The sequence below is a fragment of the Haliaeetus albicilla genome, chromosome 26 (genome assembly GCF_947461875.1).
Source record: "Haliaeetus albicilla chromosome 26, bHalAlb1.1, whole genome shotgun sequence".
Classification (NCBI taxonomy): Eukaryota; Metazoa; Chordata; class Aves; order Accipitriformes; family Accipitridae; genus Haliaeetus; species Haliaeetus albicilla.
The window spans coordinates 7,278,758-7,293,093 of NC_091508.1; the positions used below are offsets into that span (position 1 = coordinate 7,278,758).

Genomic DNA, 14,336 nt, shown 5'->3' on the forward strand with positions numbered 1-14,336 from the left:
CTAGAGAGACCAGTTTTCTCTCCCTCCCATCACTTCTGGTTTTTCACTCTAACTCATTTGTTTCTATTAGATAACTTGTTCATCCTGCCATTGGCTGTGGGGACAAAGAGATTGATCCCAGACTTCCCAGCAATGGGAGGGTGCTCTCACACCGTAGCTATACAATGCTTTTAACATTCATCCCCATCTGATGGAATGAACCTGATCTGGTGGATGGAGGTGATCACTTCCAGCAGCAGTGAAGAAAACAGTACATTCTAAAAGATTATCCAGTTCCCCAAAATCCCAAATCTGCTAGTCCCTTTTCATTCTACTAACTTTTTGTCATGGTTCTTTGTTTATAGAGTGTCTATCGGCGATTAAGGTGCCCTGTACAACCAGACAAACCTACGACACCTGTATCTCCTTCAACATCAGCACCTCTCCTTTATACAAGTTCATACTTGACTCGAGCAAATAAGTATCTAGGTCTTGACTCTGTGAATCCAGCAGACTTCAGAGGTGCAGCCACAGAGATGGAGAAAAATGGTATGTACCCAGGAGAATGAAGAACAGTCAAAGCTCAGGGATTTTCATGAGGTTTAGAACTTTCAATGAGTACAGACAGAGAGAGTAAGTTTACTTGTTCTGAGGGGAGCAGTATGGGGAGGTGCCACCTCACAAAACAAATGGGTTTTGTTTAAATGGAAATCCCAATGTAGGATATAGCCTATTGCTTGTAACAGAGAGGGATAAAATGATGTTTTACATTTGGGGTAAGTAAATGAGATAGTAATCCATGGAGTATTTAGATCTTAAAGCTGGGATTCCCCTAGTACAGTTTGTCCTCAGAACAGGAGTCAGTTGGGATGATTTGGGGAGAGGTGACAGCTCGGGTAACCTCTCTGGGCTTTGATAAAGGAAGGAGTGTGAGTAACCAGATGTAGTAGGGCACTGAGATTCCATTTCATTTGGTTTAATAACTCCTTTGTAATATAACACAAGCCAAGATGACCTTGATTGGCTTGAAAAGAACCCCAGTACCTTAGCAAAAGCACAGATGTAAATCACTGAAACCAAAGCAGTCTTTCTTTGCTTGGCCAGAGTGTGAAGATCAGGATTTAGACGACAGATCTCCAAACAAACAGTCAATCCGAGAGAGGCGGCGGCCAAAAGAGAGGCGAAGAGGCACCGGCATCATTTTCTCAACAAAAGATGTAAGTTTGAGTTCCTTAAAGAAGAGAAACTTATTCTGTAATATTCAGGGTGAATTTCCTTCCAATTCCAAGCTTCAGATTTTTTTCCAAGTCAGTTGATTTCCCATTAGTCCTTCCCTCTCCAACTTTATTTCAGACTGGCACTTCCAAAGGAATCACATCCCTGTTTGGCCCATGTAATACTCAAGCATCAGGCTCTGGGGAGCCTGTTCCTGAACCATAAATCAGTGCCATCCTTGCAGAATTGTGAAAGAGCCCACATGGGAGAAGAGAGATTAAAAGTCTAGTTTTTTTGGAAGAAGGAGGTCACGAGCCACTGGAAGTATTTTCAAATTCCTCTGAGCCCAAATTTGGCTACGCTTTAGGGCGCCTAAAAGGAAGACCATGAGGAATAAAACCTGTGTCTGGATCCCCTACCCAGCACCAGAGAACACACACAGCATAAATGCAGAAGAGCTGTCTGTGTCATGGTCGTTACTCTTAGTCCTGGTTTCAAAAAGATTTCTTCCGTCTGAGGGAAGAAATCCAGCCCTCCAAACCTTGGTTAGAGTCTCAGGTAGGAAGATAGATCACCTTTTTCAGGAGAGTAAGTATTATGAAGTCATGGTTAAGAAGTCTGCAATAGTTCTAGTCCAGCTACAGACATATAGCCTTCCTCATACACCTCCGTGGTAGAGGCGTCCTGCACAACATAATGAAAAAAACCACAATGGTCTTCTACGGCCACAGTAGATAACGTTGAATATTTGGAGTTACAGACAAGTTGAATGGCCCTGCTGGAAACCTCAGAATTTCTATTGAAAGACTTGCTGCAAACACCCCCTTTTTATTATTTTCAAATAATTCTTACTTTTTTTTTCACTTGCATGCCATATGTGATTATTTTTTTTCTTACTGTTTTTTTAATTAAATGCTTTACAGCTTGCCCAGTTGTCTACTGGATCATTGTAGCAATATTGCTAGCTTCAGAGCAGAAGGCAAATCACTTCTCGAAGTTTTAGTTCATTTCCCCGTTGTAGCTGTAGTTTCATATAAAGACAACTTCTGGAGTACCTTGAGTTCAATATGGAGTCAGATGTGATGCTATGGTAGTTTATCATTGCTCCATGAAATCCTGGAGCTGTTACAAAGAGGCAGTGGGTTACACAGAGGCTGCATAAGTGCAAGCTCTCTGTGATGACTAGTCTTTCCTCTGGAGTCTAACTGAAGTGGAGGATATTCTTTGAAAGTCAGTATTATATCAGCATTTCAGATACGCAGTCTTCTCAAGTGTCACATTTGCTCCCTAAGTATATTAAGAAGTGTTACTCCTTCTCCTACTGACTTTTCAGGAGCATTCAAATTGCGGTAGCCATCACGAGAGAGTAATTCTGTCCCCACTACCAAGATCTTCTAAATGGTCTTTAATGTTACCAAACCTGATCTGATAATCAGCCAAAAGCATTTAGACGGGCATTTCTTTTGATAGAAGCATTCTTAGCTTTGATATCAATTCATAAGCAATACATTAACTTCCTGTGATAAAATTTTGTTGTCTCCAAGGCTGCCTAATTATATTGTTTGCTTTTCATCCTAGGATGATGATGAAGTTGATGGAAATGAGGAAGTGAAGGAAACTCGGGTAAGTGAAAACATATGTCTAAATAGTTGGTGTTTCACTCTTGCGCTTTGGTGGCAAGCAGTCTTCTATGGCTTTACTCTCATTTATACAAGAGATTCAGGCTCTGTTCAGGAGCTCGGTATGAACTGGGAGGTAGTTCTGAGTAGCAAACTACTTACTGATTTCTCATCTGAAAGATAAAGAATATCTACAGACTGGCGTAAATTCAAAAGTTGACTTTTCAAGAGCTGCATAGGCAGCTCTCAAACCTGGAGGGACTGCAGCAGAAGCAGGGGTGAGTGCCTTACTGAGAGCACTGTCAGAAGCTGTGATGGCTGGGGAACATGGCTGTCAGGTGTCCTGAGGAAGGTGCATGACCTTGTATCTCAGAATCGTCCTGATGCTGTTATTTTGAACAGTATGTTTTGAATTTCTAAAATCTACGCTTTTGTCTCCTCATGGATTTGTTTTCTTGTGGGAAATTGCCTTGGCAAGCAACACACCAGAGATTGTTCATTGTTCCCCTGTTCTTGCAATAGTGTCATTATCCTTCGAGGCCCTTTATTTCCTTTCATAATAATTATTGAGTTTGTCCAAATTGCCTCGGTTTCATTTGGTTTTGTCTGTCTTTGTCTAAAACACATTTGAGCCTGACAACATGACTGACTTTGACAATGTTAAAGCTAAATACATTTGCAGACTATTAAAGCATGATGTGCAAGACCTGGGAAAAATAGCAAATTTAAGGTTGCATAGGGGTCAGCCTGCTTGTGTGACGTTTAATTTTTGCCATAAAATGTTGAGCTTGCAGTAGCCTTTCCGCATACTTTGCAATTCAGTAGTGATTGAAACATCATTCTGTTGAAATTAACTGGTTCTTTGCTGAAAATTTTCGGTAACTCTTCAGAGTATATTTTTGTTTTTCTTTTTGCAATACTCGGTCAAAATGGGGCAAAGTCACGGTGAGCCTTGTGGGGACCAGAGACTCACATGGTGCTGGGATGGCTCTTAGCATGTGCTTATCTTTCAGTGCCAGCCTTTGCTTTCCCAGTGCTTACTTTGCAACATGAAATGTGGGATATTCCTTCCCACAGAAGCACCACCTGCTTTGAGTAGCCCAGCTCTTCCCACAGGAGTTTCTGTTCATAGCAGTATAGAGCTTCGTTAAATCTTCCACTTAACCCTGCATTCAGCCATTTATCATCCTCAAAATTGTTTTGACATTTCTGCTGTCTCACAGTAAGACTGAAGGACAGATATTTTGTAATGTGTAAAAGTAATAATAATAGGGACGCCTTGTTACTAGCAATCATGTCTTGGACTTGCTGGGAATGTCTTTTTCTTCTGGGAAGTTGTCCCAGATTAGCTAAATTAAGACAAAAGAGTATCTGAGGCTGCAGGTTTGGAAGCTTCCTAGAGTCTAGTACTAAAATTGCTGAAAACTCTGTTAAGCACAATCCTCACCACTCTGGTAAATGGGTAAACTGCATTTCGTAAGACCCCACCATATGTTCCTGCCCAAAAGTTCAGGGTCACCTGGTCTCTTACAATTAGTGATACTCTTTTTCCCCAAATTAATAGCAAGGAATCCTTTTGTCTTATATTTCCCACAATTTTCTTGTGGGTTCCCATCTAATAGCAGAGCAACTTCCCTTCCGTTCCCTCAGCCCCTTTGCGCACATGCTTTGTGGCAACAGTCCCCTATCTTCTTATGCACCTCACATATGTTAGACCCAGGTTTAGACTCTCCTTCCACTCTGCTGGTGCTGTTTTTCCCATTCTCCCAGTCCTCTTGTTTTTATCCAGCTTCCACTTAATTTTCTTTACTGCATGCCTCCAGCATCATGTCACTTGGTCAGTCATCCCTGGTTTATTTTACATCCAGATCAGAGAGATTTCTGTCCTGCTAACTGGCCATCATCACTTTGGCAAGAATCATGGAAGAGCTTCTTGCTTTCAGTTCTAGTACCAAGCAGGAAGTACAATTAATAGTAATTTAATTAATAATAGTAATAATAATAATTCTAGAAGGGCAGATGCCACCATCAGAGTTCTGAACATGAACACATTAAAGTGTCCCATTTTAGTTGCAGACCCCCCAAAATTTTCCTGATTTTATGTGAGCAGTTATTTTTTCCCTAATATCTTGGCTGATATTAGGAAGATTTTCATGGCAGCCAAAAAAGGCCCTACTTGAATTCCCTCCTCCAAACTATGCAGCACTGGAGTTTAGCAAGGGAAAGGTAGATGTGATTTTTGAAAAAGGAGCAAACACATGTTGGTTTAATTCTCAGAAGTGGATGAATTATTTTGGCTGAAACTTATGAGCACCAGCGTGGGAAACCAGCCCAGACGCTTTGGCTGAGTTTTAGGCAACTGCGAGCAGTCTCGTAATAGGATGTGTCAGGCAACCTTCATGTGTTTTGCTACCAACCCCGCCTTTCTGCTTGTGATGCAGACTGCTTGGATGCATTGTGGAAAGTTGGAAGAGCAGACAAAGTTTTATTGTGGAATAAATGTTCAAGGGCACAAGGACTTCAGCTGGAAAAAGCCTCTGGGGAAGCAGCTTTAGGAGAGTTTTTTGCATGGTTCCACTGGGAAGGCTATGTAAAGGAAAAAGCCTTTGTTCAATCTGGGGAGACCTGAGCTCAAACCAGAGGAGGGTAGAAAAGTTTGGCCACAGTCTAGCCTCCATTTCTCAGAAAGTAAAAATTGCAAGAGTCTGAAAGATCATGTTAGTACCCAGCTGAGCAGTGTGGGTAGGCTGGCATTAGGAAACTTTTCCTGCTCCCTGCAAGCCAGTGACTGTGAAATATCAGCAAGAATTCAGTTGTAGTGAAGCCAGTGAGTATGAATACAATACAATCAGTGCAGGTATAAATCAGTGGCTCTAGTTTGGGATGCAGCATTTGAAAGATAGTGATGAAGACTAAAGAGAATGGTCCAATGTTACATTTTGGAGAGGGTTTTCCCCATCCCTGGCTCTTCTGGCTTTGACTTATACTTGACTTCTGCCATTGCTATTACATAGCAGGAGAAATTGGGGATGAATTTGGAAGAAAAGTGTACTTTAAATGACATACTATACATAACAGAAATAGAAAAATGTTTGTAATCATTTAAAGAATTTTATCTCCTTGCATTTCTCTTCAGTGGCATTGCAAATGTGCCTCACCTGTGTGTTAGATAGTTTGTCAAAGGAAAGCTTTAAATACAGGGGAATGCACTGAGTGTCATGTTGGTAAAGTAACAATTTCTGGGCAGTAAAAGTGTCAAAGAAAACATCTGTCTCATGAACTTTCTCTAGGACATTCTGTATAGCACAGTATAAAACCCAGACACATTAATGGAATTAACTTTTATGCAGGAATAACACTGAAACATATGATTATGGATTGTGATCACAGTAAGTGTATTAAATAGGCTCCATTCCTGTCTGCCTGTACTTCAATTTACAAAACATGAGTAGTTTACATTCTGCAAAACACCATTCAAGCCCACTCTGCTTTGTAAATATTATGTGTTCTGCCTAATTGTACTATTAACATGAAATCACCAGATGCAACTGGATACTAATAAAAACTAAATCTCTATCTTAGAAGGACTGAATTTCTAAGCTTGATTCTGTGAATTCTAAGGGAAGACCAATGAACTGGAAAATCCCTTAGGCAAACTAAATGTCTTAATGTTATAGCTGTTTCAGAGTTATGCCTTGGGAATCTTGATTTTGGTATGTTCTATGTCTCACCTATATTTTTGCTTTTAGTGGCATTTTATCTTCCACAGAGATTCCCATTTAGCTTCTGTAATCATGGTGATTACCTTTTTTAAAAGATGGATTTGATAAACGACTAAAAGATCAGAAATAGCTTTAGTTAATGTTTTGTGACTTGCCTGTCATAGCCAGACTGCATGTATTGGGAGCCCTAGGAGTCATAGCAACTACCCCAGATCCCACTGTTTTATTGCCCTCTTTCCCCAGTGCAGCGCAGTGAAGCGTGGCACTGTGCAGGCTGTAGACATGCCTGAGGACTGTCTTTTTAAGCTAAGGAAGGCTCCGAGTCTTCCACTTTCTGGACTCACATTGCCTAATATGGTAAGGTATGTCTTCATGGGCTGCGCTGTTTTGCTGAGATACAAGGGAAAGTTGACTAGTAAAAGGGAACAAAATAGGTGAACTTCTTGCTAGCTGCTAAGAAAGTAAAATCTTTTAATCTAGGTAGTGCTATATGGTACTCTTCGTCCTGTGCCTTACTGCCACTAGCCCAGGGTCCCTTCTGGGGACTAAGGATACAAGTATTTTTCCCTGGTTTTACCCTTGAATATTTACTTCTAGCATAGATGCAGTGTGATGTGGGAGGGAAGCCATCTGGCCCATGTCCAAGGTAACGTAGGTGGTACTGTGCGTCACTTGCATGACTATAGTTAAATTATAGAGCGTTTAATTTTGTGTAATGTAAGGCTGTGAGAGATTGGCTCTGTTTAGTCCTGTTTATAAACAAAATGCTATAAGGGGTTTTGTATGCTGCAAGGAAAGGAGATCTTTAATATGTGTATAACTAGCAATATAAAATAGCAGAAAATTGCTGCCAGAGCATGAGCTAACGTTTTGCCATAGAGCTTTAAATATGGTGAAGAATGGTTTTATTGTTTGGAGCGCCCTGGGTTCTTTGGGAGGTGGAGAGGGAAGACACTATAGAAATTTAAATTCATTCTGCAAGTATTTCTACAAAAAATTTCACATCTGCACAGATGATTTGCCTCATGAGTTCTCCAGCCTAATATGCTTGTGCTGGTTTTTCTTAACCTTAATGTTTTGAGAAGGGCATCAGACTTGCTGTCTACTATCCCTGTTGATACAGCATTTAAATCATCAGCATGGCTGCTCAGTTCCTATTTACAGCTCTGGGAAAACATATTGTTTGTGCTTAAAGCCAAGCAATCCAAGTCTGCTATGTAGACTACAGGGTTACAGCTAAATGCATTCAGGTTAATTCCTCTAATTCACCGAGTTGCTGAATTAGGAAGGTGTAATGTGAAGCAGTGTCCATGATGGAGATGGAGATGAGTAACACAAAACCAGCTAAAATCTGATCTGTGAGTCCCAGGAAGATGAAGCAAAATAGCGAGTCCTCCAGGAATGATTTACAAGGTCATAGACTCATAACTATTTAAGGTAACTTTATGCTTTAACTTCTTGTTTAGTAAATTACTCTCGGAATTTCGGTGTATTCTGAGGTGACTAATCTTTCTCAGTTGTCAGCAAGTAATTTCTCCTGAGGCAATGGAGCTGAGGTTAGCAATGCATCGGATACCCACCAGATACCTTGGCTTTTGCTGGCATTGCTGGGAGGCCTCTGCAGTCAGTTCAAATTATCCCATTTCACCCCAGGGTCCTGTCCCTTTGCCGACATGGCGGCTATCTCACAGGTGTCCCGGGATCCTTTTGCTTTCTTCCCAGAAGGAACTGGGAGAAGTGTGATGGATAGGGTGGCAGCAGGATCGGTGCCATGCGTTTGCATCTCTCCACCTCCAGTGCAGTGTGGATGCAGTGCAGCCACTCCAGGAGACAGGGCCAGTCAAGTTCAGTGTGGCTGCTAGCCTAGGCCTGTTGGCCTGAGGAACAGCATTGCTCCCTGGAATATATCCCAAAGACAGAATAAATCTAACTATTGTTTTATGTCTGATTGTGTTTGTAATTTTTTACTTTTTAAAGGTTATCAGCTTTTGTTTGTGCTTATACATGTAACAGAGCATCACGTTAATTTTTGTTTGAAACTGTCAAACTCTGTCTCATCATGACATGCTCAAAATTATGGAAAGGAAAAATATCTCTAACTGCTTAACTACTTATAGCAGGTTCTCTGCCCCTCTGGGAGCTGATGATCATACTTTGTTGTAGGTCATCCAGCAGGCTGTGGAGAGGATGTCTCTCTTGATGTAGTTGAAGACATCCTCCAAAAAATCCAATCTGCTGGATTAAAATTCCTGCATACAGCAGTAGGTGTCTGGGTAGCCCTTAATGGCTGTGTCGTGTTGACATGGCTGTCTGCCGTAGAGAATAGGTCAGTTGTGCATGGGCAATAGGAGATGGCTTTAGCAGATGCAACTCAAATCTGTCGTACTCGGTGCTTCCTTCCTAGCCCTTCTCACCTGTCTGCTGGTGAATGTTCCTTTGTGGCGATGTGGCAAAGCCCCTGTGAAAGCCCATAGTCCTTGTTGCCTGGACGTACTGTGCTGAATGGTGCAGTGCCATGTTTAAGCAGTGAATGACTTATCTTCCAGCTATGTCCAGAAGGAGCAAAAAGCAGAAGCTGTGTTGCCAGATGGCTAACAAGGAATTGTTTGGAAAACTGAAGTCAAATTCCCTGGCAATAAAATATCCTTTGGAAACTGCCACTGTAGGAAAAATTGTGTGTTCCAGTGATTCAAGTGTGGTAATGCTGTTTGTCCCTGTCTTTAAAAGGTCATTTTTTGTTTGAGTTTATATCCTCCCACATGCTTCTTTTCAGAAAGAGCCTCATATTTGGAATGTTATTGTTAGTTTTTTGCGTTGGACATGGAGTTTCCCTGCTAGAAGTAACATTATTTGGCAGAAGCTACTTCATTATTTGGTAGCTCAAGATGGAGAATCCTTAAGCTGCAAAAGTCCTTCTTGGTAGGAATTGCCCACCAGCTTTGGCTTAATTCACACCTTGGCACCTTTTTGTTACTCATTACAGTAGGTACCTAGCATGTACCTAATGCTGGGCCCTGTTGTGGGTTGTGGTTTTTATACATATATATATATATATATATATATATATATATATATATATATATAGGCTTTTTTTCATCGCTCCTAGATTTCATCCTTGGGAGCGAACATAACCTTCTGCACCAGAATCTGCTGCTGTTGAAGGAAGGCCAGAAATAGGCTTGAAACATAGTTAGATAGCGATGTATTGAAGTTATACGTCTGTTTGGCCAGTGACACTAGAATATTGCTTTGTGTCAGCCATTTGCTTCCACAGACAAGCTGACAGAAAGGGTTTATAGCTGTGGAGTGGCTGGGGCAGGTGGGAGGTATGCAGAATCTGATGAATTTAGATAAAGAGCAAAATGGATCATGACTCTGTTGTGAGTGCCCCAAGATTTCTATTTCTCTATGTCATATTTTGGAAAGTCCCTTAGCTTGAAATAGCTATGTTTACATCTGGTTCTTATATTAGTGCTTGTTTTCTCCTTTTCCCTGACATGGCCTGTTAATATCTTTGCAAATTTCTGCTGCATTCCTCCGTTGTAACTCAGCATGTTTGTGCTTCTTCATCCTTTGTAAGAAAGCTGGACTGGGGAAGAGGGAACCTGTCCGTAAACACTTGCAGAGTGCAACTGCTGAACGACTTTGCCTGGAAAATATGTTCTAACATTACTTTATCCTTAATGGTAGTAACTGGATGAAATCACTTGATTTTTGGCACGAAAAATGCTCTAAACTGGACTTCTGAGTGGACAGTGGAAAGCATCTCTCTGGATTTTATCATGCTGCTTTTTTTGAATGAAACTTGATATTGAGCTCAGGAAAGAAGGCTGACTGTGAAAGGACAGTCAGGTTTTGGGTGGATGTGAAGCAAGTTATCTGTAGACATCAGTCTTCGCACTGGTGTGTAGACATCATGAGGATTATGGCATGAAAATACGCAGTGCTGGGGTTGCCCCAGACCTCTAGGTTTGTAACCGTGGTTGCATTTACAGCCTTGAATGGAATCAAATCTGTCATCTCCGGGACGTTTATTTTTGGCAAAGCAGTCACTGCCACATCTGTCTCCCTCTAATGGGAGTCTGTTGCTCCAGCATGGTTTTATTATTGATTATTGCTACCATTGCCATCCAACCCTTCTGAAAATGATGAACTCAAGATAATGAAATCCTTCTCCCTCTTCTGCAATCTTCTCTTTAAATTCAGTTTTCAACCTCTGAAGTCAGGGAGGTCCCCAGAGGTGTCAGTGGATACACCTGCTTCTTGTCCTGTTATAAATGCTGGATCTGAGTGTTTGAGGCAACTTGTCCATTCTTCCAAAAGCTCAATTCTGCTCCACTGAACTGCTGCAAGACTTTTCTCCTGCATGCATAATTTGACACTGACAGGTGCTAACATGATGTTTCTGTTCTGAGAATGGTGCTTTTTAAACTCTCTTCACTACTGCTTTTTATTTTCTGTATTTGTAAGAAAGCAAAAAGAAAAGAATTCTTAAGTTTTATATTTAAAATGTACTATTCTCAGCCCACACTAAAATTATCTGCTTCTACTGCTTAATGCTAATCCAGGTATGCCCAGTAGGCGTAGCTTCCAGCCTTTTTATAAATTTAGTGATGGGAATAAAAAGCGGGGGAAGTATGATGCTATACATGCAATTATAGACTGTCAGCTGCTGTCTGTGTGTTTGGGAGGAGAGGAAGATCCTTCCCTTCTGCTTCCTATCTGCGAGACATAATGCCAGATCTGCTCATGGGAATCCTAGTCAGTGCACTGCAGATGAAAGCCTGTTCACTTCTACGGTTTGTATTCCATTTATGGCAAACTGCTGCAGTGCCTTCACATCACGTTTACAAAAAGCTTATTGCCTGACCAATAATTTCTTTGCTACAGCCCTTCAGCATTCTGTTGCCAAACACAACCATTGCTACCTTTTTCAGTTCTAAATAAACCCTGTGAAGCTATAATTGAACGTGTTAACGCTTGCATATTTTAAAGTAATTTATTTACAGTGTTTTAAAGTGTTTTTTATATAGCATATATTTTCAATCAACTTTTCATTATCCAAAGTAATAGTGGGTTGGGTGTTACGGTGAATACAGCTGCTACAGCTTTGACCCTGAGTTGTCCCACATAATGGCAGCCCCTCTGGATTCTTACAGTGTATCTGCAGACTGGATTGCAGTTCATAGATAATAGAGACTTAGCTGTACAAAAAAGAAGGTTTATTATTACAACTTTTAAAGACTGGCTTTTCGTCGCATCTCCTGGGTTAAGTAACAGTGCTGCTAATTCCAAATCAACTCATTTTGCACCGAAATGAACAGTTTCTCTACAGAACCAGCAGAATTTCTTTGCACAAAAAGCAATGGGTGCAGTGACTAAAGATGTGAGATAAGGAGGCTTAACAAGACTCAGCCTTTTCTTTGCAGGTGAATTCCTTTCCAGATGTTTTGGTAATACTCTAGAGACTTCTTACTGCAAGGTCCCACATAGAGGAAGAAACAACTGGTGTGCAAGTACCCGAGGTGCAGTAATCACTGGTACCGTAACCTTTCATCTGACTGTGGAGTCCTGCATGTTAAAACAAACCAGTATTCCTGGCTTGTCAGACCCAATCTCAGATTGATCGCAGGCTTTTCTTTTGCAAATAATGCTTGTGTCCGATGCGGATGTATCGGAAGACAAGTGCAAGGCAAGTAAGAAACTCTTCTACGGACAAAGCAGTGGTACCATTTAATGTGTGCAAAGCCTGCACATTATTAGGGCTTAAATGATCACAAATATAGGACATCCTGAGGTGAAGGGAATTGCAGGATTTATTAAACTTTGCCCTCAGTATAAACATTATTACAAGGGGGAGGTACAGTACTCTTACACTATGGATTTCAGTTTTGTATGCTAATCGAGGAACACAAAAGCAATAGGAAATCTAATCTTGACTCTGCTCTTTATCCCCTGTGTCAGTAGTTCAATAGTTAATGGGTTTTTCATGTTTAAACTAAGTTTCTCTGGATTTTTTTACAGAACTACTTTAGACCCAGAACAATTATTCTATGGGCATATAGTGGCTGTGTAGCCTGGCTCTTGGAAACAACTGCCAGGATAGTTTATTTTGCTCTGTCTTCCCAGAGAAGTATCATGCGAACAAATGTGGCTTTAGAATTTACTTAAGTATTGCATAAAATATGAATTACATATTTCAGTGTTTCCCTGGACTGGAACATGACTCAACACACAAAACAGCAAATTCTCCTCCTGCAGGTGGGAAATCCAGAAGTGAGGGTTGCAAAGATTTTTTTAATTGAATCGCAAACAACTAAACTCTGTAGAAGGGGGTACCCGCAGTGTCTGGGGCTGCATTAAGGGAGGGTTCTCTGCTTCTCAAAGAAAAGTGAGCAAAATGGTCTTGGCAATAGGTTCAAAGGAAAACATGAAGTGTGTTGTCTACCTCTCCCTCTTGCTGCTCATCCAGTTGGGTTATAATTCACGTTTCCCTGCAGTACAGCCTCAATGTTCTTGCATTGCTTGGCCTAGTGTAGGAGAGGGTCGCAATAAGGGCTATACCACCAGTGAGACCCCATCCACAAAGGCTGAGTGTGTTAGTCCCAGCGTACTAACTTACTGTTCTCTAGCACTGAGGCCCACTGGCAAGGAAGACTCATCCATGTTATAGAACCCTCTTATCCTCTAAATTTGTGTGGCTGTGTCCAAGGCACCTGTTGGGAACGGTCACTGCAAGTGCCCAGGTTGTGCATGGAAGAGCATTGGTTGGCCAAGGATGAGACAATGTCAGAGACCTTCCAACAGCTCAGTGGTCTGCAGGGTTGTGTGCTCGTGGACAGGGATGGTTCCTGGCTGTGTTCAATTTCACAGATGTGGCCAAGGAGGCCCTGCAGGAACGTACGTGGTGTAGAGAGTATCTGGGTGCTGTATGGCCCCAGTTCATGTCTTCAGCTTAGCTCATCCATCAGCTGAGCCTTGTGTAGCTGGAAGTGCCAGTGTGCTCTCCAGTACCTATCTGTGCTGGGAAGATAGGTTTGGCTACGAATGAAAGAAGCCAGCTGAATGGGAAGTAATGCAATGATGTACAAGAGAGTGTGGTAAACCTGATGTGGGAAATGACAGCTATGACTTTGAGGAGATTAGTTTTGGGATAATTTGTTCCAAAAATACCAGCTACCCTCCCTCATCCTTCAAGTTTTATTAGAATTCTGGTCTCCCAAGAGGGCTTCTACTTTCCTTCTCTGCACTCCCAGAGAACATGCTGTGGGCTTACATCACCTGTGATCATCATTCTGCAGCTCTGGCTTTAACTCCTAGTTTTGTTTCCCATTTTTGTCTACTGCAGGTTGTAAAGTTACACGGCTGCTTAAATTGATTTTATCAGTGTCACATTCTGTAGGTGAAGATTTTCAACACAGATAAAAGGAGTGTTTGTAATTTTTCCCTCATTTAGCTCAGGGCTTCATCCTTTTTCTGGTACTTCATTTTCTTGGATATGGGTCCTCCCCTCTAACTAATTAAAAAAACTGGCTACAAACGAAGGTGTCATTACCAAAGGAAGGGAGAAGACAGCCATCTGAAAGGAAAAGGAAAGATGTCTGAAAAGAGTGATCATAGTCAAGACCATAGCTCTAAGTCCAGGAAATACACTATTTCATATAAATATAGGAAGTATACTATAGTACAGTTGTGCTGCTGTACTCAAAGATGAGAAGAAACTTTAAGGTGATTTTGCCCAGAAATAGACTGCAGCATGAATTTAACAGTCCGGGCAGTCTCAGGGGTTTGTGTCCAGTGG

The 14,336-nt window shown here is 41.4% G+C and overlaps 1 protein-coding gene across 7 annotated transcripts in view; it reads left to right on the plus strand.

Moving 5' to 3' along the window:
- Positions 1-14,336, plus strand: part of PPP1R12B (protein phosphatase 1 regulatory subunit 12B) — a 125,422-nt gene that overhangs the window by 77,383 nt on the left and 33,703 nt on the right. For all 7 annotated transcript variants that reach the window (XM_069772051.1, XM_069772054.1, XM_069772053.1 and 4 more), the window contains 3 exons: positions 345-528; positions 1,084-1,196; positions 2,773-2,817. In XM_069772051.1, the coding sequence (XP_069628152.1) occupies positions 345-528; positions 1,084-1,196; positions 2,773-2,817 (342 nt within the window). The remainder of the gene's footprint in view (positions 1-344; positions 529-1,083; positions 1,197-2,772; positions 2,818-14,336) is intronic.